Genomic DNA, 12,956 nt, shown 5'->3' on the forward strand with positions numbered 1-12,956 from the left:
GTGGAGAGAACACTTGACACCTTGGAAAAACACACATTTTAACCTAATAGGTAGCTGCGGCTTATTTGCCACCTCCAGGCAGGCAAGTGGCACCCTTTGTTTGGGCCCAGCGCAGCAAACCATTTTCATGCAATCAGAACCCAATCCAGCTGGTGAAAAGTAAGCCTTACAGAACATGGCTTCATATAAGAGGTTCCTGTGCTGCCCTGACTAGTTGGAAAGATAGTAAAGGTAAAGGGACCCCTGACCATTAGGTCCAATCGCGGACGACTCTGGGGTTGCAGCGCTCATCTCGCTTTACTGGCCGAGGGAGCCGGCGTACAGCTTCCAGGTCATGTGGCCATATGACTAAGCCGCTTCTGGTGAACCAGAGCAGCGCACGGAAACGCCATTTACCTTCCCACTGGAGCGGTACCTATTTATCTACTTGCACTTTGATGTGCTTTCAAACTGCTAGGTTGGCAGGAGCTGGGACCAAGCAATGAGAGCTCACACCGTCACGGGGATTCGAACCGCCGACCTTCTGATCGGCAAGTCCTAGGCTCTGTGGTTTAACCCACAGCGCCACCCAGACTCAAATCGGCTCTAAGCAACAGATTAAGGCTGGAAAAGACCATAAAGTGTTTTTTGCCAACACCCTGCCCCAAGGACGGATGCTGTCAAGAAGGTAGATGGGTGATAACCAGGGAGGGGGATTTTTTTCTTGGTGGTGGCCTATGGAATGTCCTCCCCAGGGAGGCTTGCCTGGCACTAAACCTAAAACACTTCCTTTTCAATGCAAGACCTTCTGAAACTGCTCAAGCCTATCAGACAAGAGCAGTTTTATTAAATTCTGTTCGTTTTATTGCTCCAACTGTGTTTGTTTGTTTGTTTGTTTGTTTGATCGATTGAGTGATTGTTTTTGCTGCTCCTGCAGCATTAATGCTTTCTTCTTCTTCTTGCTTCTGGGTTATTTTACATTCTTTCTTTCTTTTTTAGTAGCAGTCGCTCCAGGATTTGTTTAAGCTGAAGGACGGCATAAAAATGTACTATGGCTGCAATCCTAAGGCTGGTGGTGGCAGGGCTGGGAAAGCTGGTGTTCTGTTCTGAACACCCATCCAACGCCCTTGCTGGGCCCTTATTTATTTCACAAGACTTATATACCGCTTGGTTGTGATACAACCTCAAAGCAGTTTACAAAAAGAAGGGGGCAAAGAGGAAGTAAGGTCAAGAGGGCAGCACTTGTGCTCCTTGTATGCTCTGCTTTCCCCTTTTCTTTTTTTTTGACAGCAGGAAAAGGGGAAGGAAAATCCCTGGGAAAGATTTGGGCCAGCTTCTAAGCTGGTCTAAATCTCTCTCTCTGGTTTGGTGATGTTCTGGGGGACCAGGAGAACTTTGGATCTTTTGGACCCAAACCATGTCCCAACCCCCTCCCCCAGCATGCAACCTTTTTTTGGTCCTACTGACATCAGTTGGGCAAAGGTGTCTGAAGTTTCCCACAACAGATAGGGATTCCCCAGGCCACAGGATTGCATGCTGCATAAAATGAAATAAACAATGGGCAACAAGGATCTCCTAGCTTGAATGATGACAGCTTGACAAAAAGACAATGTACCATATTTTTCGCTCTATAAGATGCACCAGGCCACAAGAGGAGGAAAGGAAGGAAAACAAGAAAAAAAATATTCTGAATCTCAGAAGCCAGAACAGCAAGAGGGATCGTTGCGCAGTGAAAGCAGCAATCCCTCTTGCTGTTCTGGCTTCTGGGATAGCTGCACAGCCTGGATTCACTCCATAAGACGCACACACATTTCCCATTACTTTTTAGGAGGGAAAAAGTGAGTCTTATAGAGCAAAAAATACAATATGTTAATATTCTTGTAGCATCCCCTCTTTGAATGAGCGCCCAGATGTGTGTCAAGCAACAAGCAGAGTTCTATGCACAGAAAACAGCAGTGTGTAAGAATACCATCTACCAGCAGCTTTTTGAAAGCACTGCTTTACTCACCAGGAACGGGGCACACACCCACGTGAACGTCCCCACAGCAGAGAGGTAAGCGGACTTTTTGAGCACCTTCAGCTCTTCCCGTCTGATCCCCAGGACTTTCTCTTTGAAGGCTAATTCCCAGGCATAAAGTTTTAGCACTTTGATCCCATTGAGAATTTCATTCATCAGCTTAATCCGGTTGTCCTTGCAATTCATGTGAGCAACCTGAAACGAACCCAATCGAAACAAAAGCAAGTTGAGGCAGCTCTCTCTCTCTCCCAAGTCGGCCTGCGATAAAACTTTTGAACAGTAGCCGTCATTTTAAAATGTTGTTGTTGGGTTTCTTTGTAGCTCTGAGCTATAAAATGAGGCGGCTTTAAGAAATGGAAACTGTGTTTTGTAAAACTTACAACTGACACGTGCTGGCAAGCCATCAATAGGAAAGGAACAAAGAGATGGTTGCAGGTGAAAGCATTAGACTGGCTTGAGTAGCTCCTTCACAAGACAGTAAGGCTGAAAACACCACTGATAGATGTAGATGTTTTAGCAACATCTTAGTTTTGCAGCAGCATCTTAGTTAACGATGTGATTTGCCTAACCTTGCAAAACAAGTCCAGAGGAGTCATTAGCCCTTGAGTACACTAAACATACGTGTTTAGTTATCTGGGGTCTAAGCAGAAAGAACCATCTTTTGCAAGATCACTTAGAGAAGGTTCTTTCCCACCAGAGGTGCATAGTAATTTACAAGCAGGGTTGACCGTCACATCAGACCACAAGATACTGATCTTGCTATTACTGGCTGGTATGGTAATTTGCAACATTCTTCCGGGAGGCACAATAGACAGGAAGTCTCAACACGTGCCTTAAGAGACGGACTCAATCGTTCTTGTGCAGAAAGGAAGTCTCTTACCTGATAGGTCTTTGTTTTCATTGCTATCACAGCATTGACTGGAACCAGGAGCAGCATGACAGCCACACCGGCCAACACAGAGGCACCTAAATTCTAAAGAGAGCATGTTTAGAATGCGGCATAACGGAAGCACAAAAAACCCGCGGCCCAAATAGTAACCTTGAAGGTGAACCGTTGCAGGAATGAGCAGGTACTTTCCTGCCTTCTAGCGAGAGGAAACGGGGGAAGAGTGCTGAGTGGGAGAGCACCTGCCTTAAAGGCACAGAGTCCCCCGATTCAACCCCTGCCATTTCTAGTTAAGAGTTTCAAGTAACAGAGTGTGGGAGAAACTGACGAGCCACTGCCAGTCAGAGGAGACAGGAGTCTGATTCGCAGCTTTGCATATTCAGATTCCAGTCATTAGTTGAGGGTTACAGCATGAGAATGTCAAAGAGCGAGCTGGCAGTAAATCACACCATTCAAAGTTGGAGCTAGCTCTTTATTAAGGCCTAATGAGCACAGCAGCTCGTCCTCAGCAGGTCTGACCCCATGAATCAGTTGCGAAGACTGAAAGTCCGTGCCTCCCCAGGGCTTTCCCCAAACAATTAGAGACTGTGCCTGCGTGCAGCCTGCCGCTGCTCTGCCCATTTCAGCTCTCTTCTGGTTCTGGGAGACCAGCGGGGAGGGGAGCTTAACACAGGAGGAGGGGGAGACATCCGTGACTCTGCATCAAGCCTGACTCATCTCTGCTTCTTGGCCTCCCTCCTCTCCTGCTTCAGTTTCTGCCTCTGATTCTGGACTTCTCTCTGCCACAGATTCTTCCTGCTCACTAAACCCTTCGGCTTCTGACGCCTCCTCCCCCCAGTCTTCTCCCTGTAACCACTCATCATTGTCCCACTGCCACTCCCTGGGCTCTGAGCCTTCTTCCCTTGATGGTTCCCCAGCTGGTTCCGTCCACCATTCCTCTGCATCTTACCAGTCCAAGACAGAGAGCTGTCTGCACTTCTTTCCCTTCCCTGCTATCCCATCCTGGATTCTGAAGCCCTAATCCTTTAATGACAGGATTCTGGCTTTCCCTTGAGTAAAATAAGAACCATTGTTTAGCTACGGTAAAGGAAACAATGAACGCACAGTACTTATACCTGCCACAGCAAACAGAGAGCCAGTATGACTTGCAAAGGTGCAGACCAGACCATGTTGATGTAGGTAGCCAAGTCCATGAACCTCTGGGCATCCACCGACATCAGGTTGACAATTTCTCCAACTGTAGAAGTCTTCCTTGCTGAATTTGTGATGACCAAGGCCTTGGCAGGGTAGAGGAGAGGAAGACAAAATGAAAAGTCCAGAGGCTGGAAGGTTTGCTGGGGCATAAAGAACTTTGATTGGCAAAATCCTACTTCCTTAGATGCAGGAGTTTGGCAGCAAATATATATAAACACATGAACTAAAGGGAAGCCAAGCATGGGCTTAAAGTTTGGGACAGAATGCTCTCAGATGGAAAAAACTGTCATGCCTAGAGCTTTAGAAATCAAAAGAATTCTTCTTTCTCTCTTAAAAAAATAACCTCCAAAGGTTTTGGATAGGTCATACCTATAAGCCAGAAACATCAATTAAATAGTGAGAGGTTAACTAAATAAGCATATATCATCAAACAAGTTGAGTTTATGAACTTGCTAGATGGTATGCACACAGTGTTTGGTGGTAGAGCACATTCTTTTGAAAGGAGGAGCTCCCACTACCAACCCCTGGCATCTTCCACTAATAAGAATCAGGGAGAAGGTGACTGGAAAGATCTCTTTTAGCCATGGACCCTGAGGAGCTACTACTAATCAGGACAGGCGATACTGGGTGAGATGAACAGCCGGTGTGAACTGGTTTAAGACTGTCCTGTCATCGTTTCTGATAGAAGCAGGCAGTGTCTCTAAGGTGAATTTGGATCCCATTCAAAACAAACATCACCAAGGAGAAAGGAATGAAAATGCCACTGGGAGCATAGGAAGCTGGCTTAATATGTAGCCGGACTCTCTATCCTTTGAGCTCAGTATTGTCCGCACTAATGACTGGCAGCTGCTCTCCAGGGATTCAGACAGGGAACGTTCTCAGCCCTAACTGGTAGGGACGCAAAGTGTGCAGAATGCTGCAGCGAGGCTCCTCATGGGGTCTCTGCCATGGCAGCATATTCACCCAGTGCTTTTCAAACTGCACTGGTTCCCAGTAGAGTACAGGGTCATATTTAAGGTGCTGCTTTTGACCTTTAAAGCCCTTCACGGCCTAGGACCCTCGTACCTAGGGGACCGCCTCTCCCGGTATGCCCCATGGAGAGCCTCAAGGTCCATAAATAGCAACACCCTAGTGGTCCCGGGCCCTAAGGAAGTTAGGTTGGCTTCAACCAGAGCCAGGGCCTTTTCAACTCTGGCTCCGGCCTGGTGGAACGCTCTGCCTCATGAGACCAGGGCCCTGCAGGATCTGATTTCTTTCCGCAGGGCCTGTAAGACAGAGTTGTTCCGCCTGGCCTTTGGCTTGGAGCCAATTTGATTCCCTCCCTCTCTTTCTTTTTTCCTTTCCTTCTCTTCCTGCGATGAGGCTACATTTTTATATTTTAATGTTTCAATATTTTAATATTGTATTTTAATTTTGTTTTTAAGTTGTAAGCATTCAACTTGTTTTTATTATTGCTTGTAAGCCGCTCTGAGCCCGGCCTTGGCTGGGGAGGGCGGGGTATAAATAAAAATTATTATTATTAAAGAAGCCACAGCCCTTCTTCCAGTTGAGTAATTAGAGCACATCGGCTGCATTTGCCATCTGGAGTAAGCCATTACCCAAAGGATAAGGGGCAGCGTTGCTAAGCGACGCTTCTAGGGTGGAAGTCATTTGTAAGCAGCTGCAGCCAGGGCAGCGTCTCGAGATGTGGGCGAGGGTCGTCACAGCTCCCTATGCAGCTGGGGACAAATGCAGCAATGCTATCCCAGCCTAAAGTTAAAGCCAACCGTGGGGGTTTAGGATGAAAGCTCATTGAGAGAGACATTTAGTCTAGTTCACTGCGGGCGCCAATCCCTGTGGATAAAGTGATGTCAGGTGGGGTTAGGGTATACATCTGCAGGTCTCTACCTTCCGATAGACTGCACCAATCACAGCTGTTTTAAGCCTCATCCCCGTCACGAAGCAGATGTGGAAGTACTGGTGGAGGACCAGAGTCTGCAGGCCGGTGGAGACGAAGAGGAGCGCCGTGTACAGGTAGCCTTGCCAATTGGGGGCGTTCTCGTCATTCACAAAGTTGATGAGCAACCTGCAAACGAAGCAGGCCGGGGGACATTTGAAAGGAAGCCAGCGAAAAGCCCTGGTTAGCCAGTGAGCAAGGGAAGTTCACCATCTCCAGTTCCCTACAGGTCCAAAGGTGGCGTGGGCGTGCAGGGAAACGGGACTGAAAACACTCTGGCCATTAAATAGGTCAATTAAAGGGGGGGGGGGATTCCAACCAGCTCTTAAATGCAAACATTTTTGAAGTGGCTAACGGAAGAAGCAGACGACAATACAATTTTACAGCAGTAAGGTCTCCTAAAATCCAATTAAATAGCTGCTAAAAAATATACTTGAACGCATGGGCAAATTAAAAAAATAATAATAAAAAAATCCTTGCCTGACACTTAATGGTATGGACCAGGCAAACAGCCTGGGGAAAACGTTCTGCAGAGCCACCACTAAAGAGGCCATTGGCGACGCTTGATTATTTCATAGTGCTGCCTTTGCTATGCAATAACCCAGCCAGGGAGATTTAAAGTGGGGAAAATACATAACTTACGAGACCGGACAGACTTCCAAGCATGTCATGCATAAGGGAGGTTTTTGTGGGTTTGTTTATTTGGCTTTCTTACCCCTCCCTCCACCACTGTAAGATTCCAGGGGTTACAATTCTATAAAAATTAGAATTGGTTAAAACAATGTTCGTTCCAAAGTAAGTACAGTGTGGGCTTGCCACTGCGATTTCAGCACCTCCTTCCCAAATATTTCCTTAAAAATCACATTGCCCGTGTTCTCTATCTAAAACTCCAGGGTGCAATGTTAAGAGAGAAGCACTCAAGTTTGACGGAAGAGCAAAATTTTTGCATTTATAAGGGTCGATCCCAGACAGCTCTGGCTAAAAGCAGAAGGCGGCAGGCAATACAAAAGGCATCTCTCTGCTGAAGATCCTGGAGTGATATTATACACCAGAGAAGTTCATTTTGAACGAGATGAACAAATCGCTTGACTTTCATATGAGGCACAGCCCGTTTACATGGATCGCTGAGCAAACTTACTAGAGTTCAATCGCCGTTTTATGTGAACAAAGTGTTCCTGCTCAAACACAGCCACATTGCCCTGCAGTGAAGGGGAAGGTCAGGAGATGGTTAGCATGCCATCTTCAGGGAAGATGCTCTGTACCTTCTCACCAAGGAATGTTTGAAAATCTTCCAAGGGGATTGCTAAGAGTGCCTCCAAATGCTGTGAAAACCGCTGTCGTAAGTGGAGGAACAGAAACATCATGTAAACTCCTAGACAGCAGTTTTCCTAAGCGTGCCAGACTGTATGAAATCTGGGGACATCTATTTCTGGTTCTGATGAGTGTGAAAGTGGGAAATGGCTAGCTCAGGCATCCCCAAACTCGGCTCTCCAGATGTTTCGGGACTACAATTCCCATCATCCCTGACCACTGGTCCTGTTAGCTAGGGATGATGGGAGTTGTAGTCCCAAAACATCTGGAGGGCCGAGTTTGGAGGTGCCTGGGCTGGGAGACCCAAGTAAACCAACTCTCTGCTTTATAAAGGAAAGAGGAGTATCAAAAGCAATCAGCAACCACCCATGGAAAAGTTTGATACCAGCAGCGACTATCCATGCACTCTACAGTGATGGGAGCAAGACAGCGCTCTGCTTACCTTAAGAGTTCAGGCCCTGTAAACATCATAAGGTCATGGAAGGCCTTGAAGAGGAAGCTCATGAGGAAGTATGGCCCAAACGACTTGTATAACACCTTAGCAAGAGACGGCTCCTTGTCCCTTTGAGAAGGTTTAATGATCAGAGCTTCAGCTTCTTCCGTCACATCCCCGTTCGAGCCACTGGATTTTGTAGGTTTCTTGGGCGAGTACAGCATTGGCGTCGAGAGCCTATCGAAACAGAAGCGTCCAGAGATTCTGTATTCACTGGCATACTTCATTTGCACACAACGTGTACTTATGGTATTTTCATATTTCTTTATTACAACTGTGGGGGGGGAAATAGTGTAGAACTCATTGCTGCCACCGCCCACTGCAGATATTGCTGGACTACAGCTCCTAACATCCCTTGAACGCTGGCCAGGAATTGCCAAGCCAACATCACCTGGTGAGCAAGTTTCTAACCCCAGGTGCAGGTGGCAGGTCAGACACAGTTCTCCACCTGGCCATTAGCTGCTGCTTTTTGTGAGGGGCAGAGGGAGAGATGAGGGCGGTGGCCACATGCAAAAGGAGTCAAGTTGCCTGCATGTTTAGTAGCCGTATAGAAGAGAGAATTGCAGCAGCTTTACCTTGCGTGACAGGCTAGGCTTGCAGAAATACTCTCTGAGACCCCCCAGGTATAGGGCGGTATATAAATTCAATAAATAATTATAATAATCTGTTAAAGGTCCACACACAATGGCTTCTTTTGCATCAGGCTGCTTTAAATGAGAGGCAAATGGGTTTCGAAGTTATGCAAAGTCTTGCATCTGCAAGGAGGTCAAAGAAGAGGCGGAAAATGCCTTGGCAGAGAAGCAGGCCTGCGTTCCTTGCAAATATGCTGTAAATCAGGGATCGGCAACCTAAGGCCCATGGGGGTCGTTTAACCGGCCCATGGACCCCCACCACCCGCTCAGGGACCCCCTCTGGCCACTCAGTCGGCTCCCATACGCCGCACTAAACCGGCACGGGGCAGAGCAGGGACCGCCTTCCACGACGCTGGCCGGCTTCCCATTGGCTGCAGGAAGCTCCGGCCCACCGCGGCGTCTGCAGGACCGTGAACCAGCCCAAGCCACGAAAACTCTTCCGACCCCTTCTGTAAATCATCCGTTAATTTTGGAACTGCCTGCGTGTTTTGGAGTCTGAGGCTCTGAATAGCTGCAAGGCAGGGCTTGCAATTCAGCTACTCATTGACTTTTTTGCCTTCTCCCCTCTCCTGGACTCACCAAGCGTTTCTCGCCTTTTGCAGAGCCAGGACAGAAACGGTTGAGGAGCTCCCCGCCCCCCCCACTTCATTCTTTCTGTTTTACAGACTTTGTTTTAGAAAGGAAGTTTACAGAGAAAATGAAAGGTGAAACCTCAGTGGAGTTATACCGAGAATGATCTGCATTACCCCCTACAAGCCCTAGCCAGCACAAGGAAGGATAGTCCAGCAACATCTGGCAGCCACAGGCTCCCGTTCGGATTCTTAGTAGTTTAACACTGACGGTAAACTTAAAACACTTACGTTTTTGCCTTCGCATACTCCTTCGCCCAGTTCTGAACCATGCCAGGCACCACTTCTTCAGATGTATCCTCCTTGTTTAACGACCACAGGTCTTTCGCTTCCAACGGCTGCCGATATCCTTGAATCATCAACCTACGTTAGAAAATGTGCAGCAGTTAGTCAAAGAGTGCATAGAAAATCAGAAAACCGAGGCCTTCCCCCCTGCAAGCCAAAAGTTATAGAAACAGCTGCAATTTCTCCTCTACTGAATAGCACACCAATTGGCATCATGGTTTTATAGTGTGATATAATCCCTCTCCCTAGAACAATATGGCCTCCCTCAAAAGCTCTCCATTCTTCTCCAGTCATGGGTAGCTTGTGGCTCAGGGTCCCTTCTATCCTTGAAACTAGATCAGCTTGGCCTTAGAGTGGAACTTTTTTGCTGCTTGCGTCTATTTTACAAAAATAAAAATAAGCTTTCTTTGATGTATTCAGTTGAATTCTTTTTACCTGGTTACTGCTGTTTTACACAACCGTATTTATATCAAATTCTATTCTATTTATGCTGCTGCTGCTGTTTTTTAAGTACAGTGGTACTTCCGGTTGCGCGCGTGATCCGTTCCAGAGGTCTGGTCGGATCCTGAGGAATTCGCAACCGGAGGTGCCGCTTCTGCACATGGCGCTGTTCAGCACCTCTGTGCATGCGCGCGCAACGAAACTCGTAAAAATACTTCCGGGTTTGCCACATACGTATCCTGAAGAATACGTAACCGGAGGTGAACGCAACTAGAGTTACCCTGTATTTGTTTTAATGCTGCTTTTTAATAATAATATATTGCATATTGCTTTGGGCAACGTCCAGTGGCAAAACCACTTACAGAGAACTGCAAGTATATATAATCAGTATTTCTGTAGCAGAAACATGGGACTAATAAGCCACAAGGTGCACAAGCGCAGCTCATATGAAATGCAAACATAGGTGAACGCCTTAGACCACCAGTAGATGGGTGCTGGACTACAATTCCCATCACCCCAGATCATTGGCCCTCGTGGCTGAAGCTGATGGGAGTGGTCAAGGACATCCCCATCCCTGCCTTAGATAAGAAAAGAGGAAGGAAGGAAGGAAAACAGAGAGAGAATGAAATAGAAAGAGAGAAAGAAAACAGCCAGCCCACTGTGTTTGAGAATTTCAATGCTTCACCCCTCAAATATGCTGTTATTCATATGGTCATTGGTTTATTTCACTTGGAATTCTTGATACACAACCGTTTTTGTTTCTCACTTCTTTCTAAGGAGGAGCCAGCACCCAATATGACTTATATGTCAAACTGCCAAGGATAACAGAGCCTCGAGCAAACCTTAAACAGGCATAGGGAAAGTAGGTTGATGGAGCTCAAATGTGAACCATTTGTCCTCTTACCCAGTGATCCACCAGAATGTGATCCTGGACAGAAAAGAAGCGCTGGATTCCGGGCAGGGATTCTAAGGAGTGAAAAATATTCAACCTGTTACAAATCTGATTTAATATTTCTGCTTTTCTGCAGAATGTAACATCCAAGTGCTTTTTTAAAATCCCAACAAAGCTTGCCACACCTAGTTTCTCATTTCCATCCCGAATTTTAGTCGTATTATACATGCTAACTTGCACACAAACACTAAGGGTTCCCATTTAACATTATGAATTCAGTTCAATAATGCGTGCCAAATTAAAACCAAGCACGTAGATGGCACGTCTCACAAAACCCCAGCGTGTGTATGTATATAACACATGAGAAACATTTTCAAATGGAGCTCTCTAACAGCGATAGGGAGAAGTACCAGATTTGGGAGGGGGAGGGGAGGTTTTATCATGCTGAAACCCCAAATTGGAGCCACTAGCTAATTCTCAGCTGCAAGGCCCCACTCCCTGCCTCTGCAATTAGACTCTAGTTTTAAACAACATGTTCGAGAACACAGAAAGCTACCTCAGAGCACCTCCTTTGCCTGTACCATGTCCCAAGGCTGACCCTGGCATCTCCAGCTAAAGGCCCCCAATCGAAATCCTGGATGATGCTAGTATTATTTATGCCGACAGGTAAGACTCCTGCAGGATTTCAGGCAGGGGCCTTTAGCTGGAGAGGCCAGAGGCCGAACTTGAGATCTTCTGCATGCAATGCAGCTGGCTCTGTCTCTGAGCTATACTGCCCTTCACTCAAATCCTCCTGCCACAAACCGAAAAATATTCTGGTCAATTGGAATCAGTGCTGCTTGGCTCCGAAAGCACCTAAGCACACATATGGCAAGGACGTCAGCGGTTTTATTAGAGCTATCAGGAAAAACTTTCCCTTCCCCAGCCAAACCCGCAGCCAAACTAGAAAATATTCGGCGTCTCAGTCCCTCCCAACAGATTAAAGGCCCAGCCAATTATACAACATTAAGTCAGGGTTACAAAAAGGGCAGTCTCCCTGGTGGTGAGACATCGCTCAGTCCCTCACTTCCAGTCTAGCTCAACGCCCAACCGCAGAGCTGAAAAGCAGCCGCCAACTTCAACAAAGAGCACATTGCCAAGTAGGAGAGCCCCTTGCACCAACCCTGGCTGGCGCTCCCTTCCTGGAGTGGGGAGCACAAAAGCCCACGGTGGCACTGCTCAAGTTCCTTTCCCTGGGAATGAGAAAGCTTATACTTTCTGTTCTGCAAAAGCTGTCTATTTATATGCCCCAAACAAATGAAACACCATGAATATTCCTGAAACGAGAAGTAATCGACTAGAAATATCATCTTACGGAAATGGACTAAATAATAAAAATCAAAAAGTTTAAGGAAAAAATTAGAAAAACCTAAAATTGAACAAAGCCTTTATGGGATGCCGGCTACAAACCTCGTTTCACTGAACTATTCAGTTTCCTCAGAAGGAAATAGAAAAATCATAAACCTTAAATGACCAAAATTCAAAGAAAGGGGGTAGAATTCCCCAAAATTCTGAAGTACTATAATCCTAGCTCGACCTAGGTGAAGCAAAGGTCATTTAAGGTTTATGATTTTTCTATTTCCTTCTGAGGAAACTGAATAATTCAGTGAAACGAGGTTTGCAGCCGGCATCCCGTTAAGGCTTTGTTCAATTTTAGGTTTTTCTCATTTTTTCCCTTAAACTTTTTGATTTTTATTATTTAGCCCATTTCCATAAAATAATATTTCTAATCGATTACTTCTTGTTTCAGGGATTTTCACAGTATTTCATTTCTTTTGTGCAATTTCTCGGCTCCGTGGCTGTCTTTTTTCTACTGCTGTCTACAGTCATACCTCGGGTTGAATATGCTTCATGTTGAGCACGTTCGAGTTGCGCTCCGCGGCAACCCGGAAGTAACGGAGCGCGTTACTTTCGGGTTTTGCCTCTCACGCATGCACAGAAGCTCAAAATGACATCAGGCGCATGCGCAGAAGCGGCGAGAAGCGGTGCGCGTGCGCACAGACGTGCCGTCGCTAGCTACGTTTGCTTCTGGATGCGAACGGGGCTCCGGAACAGATCCCATTCGCATCCCGAGGTACCGCTGTACTTATAAGCCAGCTTTTGCCAACGTGCTGCTCTCTAGCCCTGGCTGGCTTTTGCTGCCAGGCAGCTTCCACCAACACCCCAATCCCAGCAGCCATGAACCTGTCTTGGCGTCTTGGCTTCACGACTACCTCTCTTGG

At 46.7% G+C, this 12,956-nt stretch overlaps 1 protein-coding gene across 5 annotated transcripts in view; it reads right to left on the reverse strand.

Annotated features, from left to right (window-relative positions):
• The window catches only part of LOC310749107 (multidrug resistance-associated protein 1-like), an 82,759-nt gene that overhangs the window by 40,217 nt on the left and 29,586 nt on the right, over nt 1-12,956 (reverse strand). For all 5 annotated transcript variants that reach the window (XM_083585568.1, XM_083585567.1, XM_083585566.1 and 2 more), the window contains exons 6-12: nt 10,708-10,769; nt 9,309-9,440; nt 7,766-7,993; nt 5,964-6,141; nt 3,998-4,159; nt 2,877-2,969; nt 1,988-2,191 (exon numbers count right to left, since the gene is read on the reverse strand). In XM_083585568.1, coding sequence (XP_083441694.1) covers nt 1,988-2,191; nt 2,877-2,969; nt 3,998-4,159; nt 5,964-6,141; nt 7,766-7,993; nt 9,309-9,440; nt 10,708-10,769 — 1,059 coding nt within the window. The remainder of the gene's footprint in view (nt 1-1,987; nt 2,192-2,876; nt 2,970-3,997; nt 4,160-5,963; nt 6,142-7,765; nt 7,994-9,308; nt 9,441-10,707; nt 10,770-12,956) is intronic.

Source organism: Podarcis filfolensis (assembly GCF_964270895.1).
Source record: "Podarcis filfolensis genome assembly, chromosome: 14".
Classification (NCBI taxonomy): Eukaryota; Metazoa; Chordata; class Lepidosauria; order Squamata; family Lacertidae; genus Podarcis; species Podarcis filfolensis.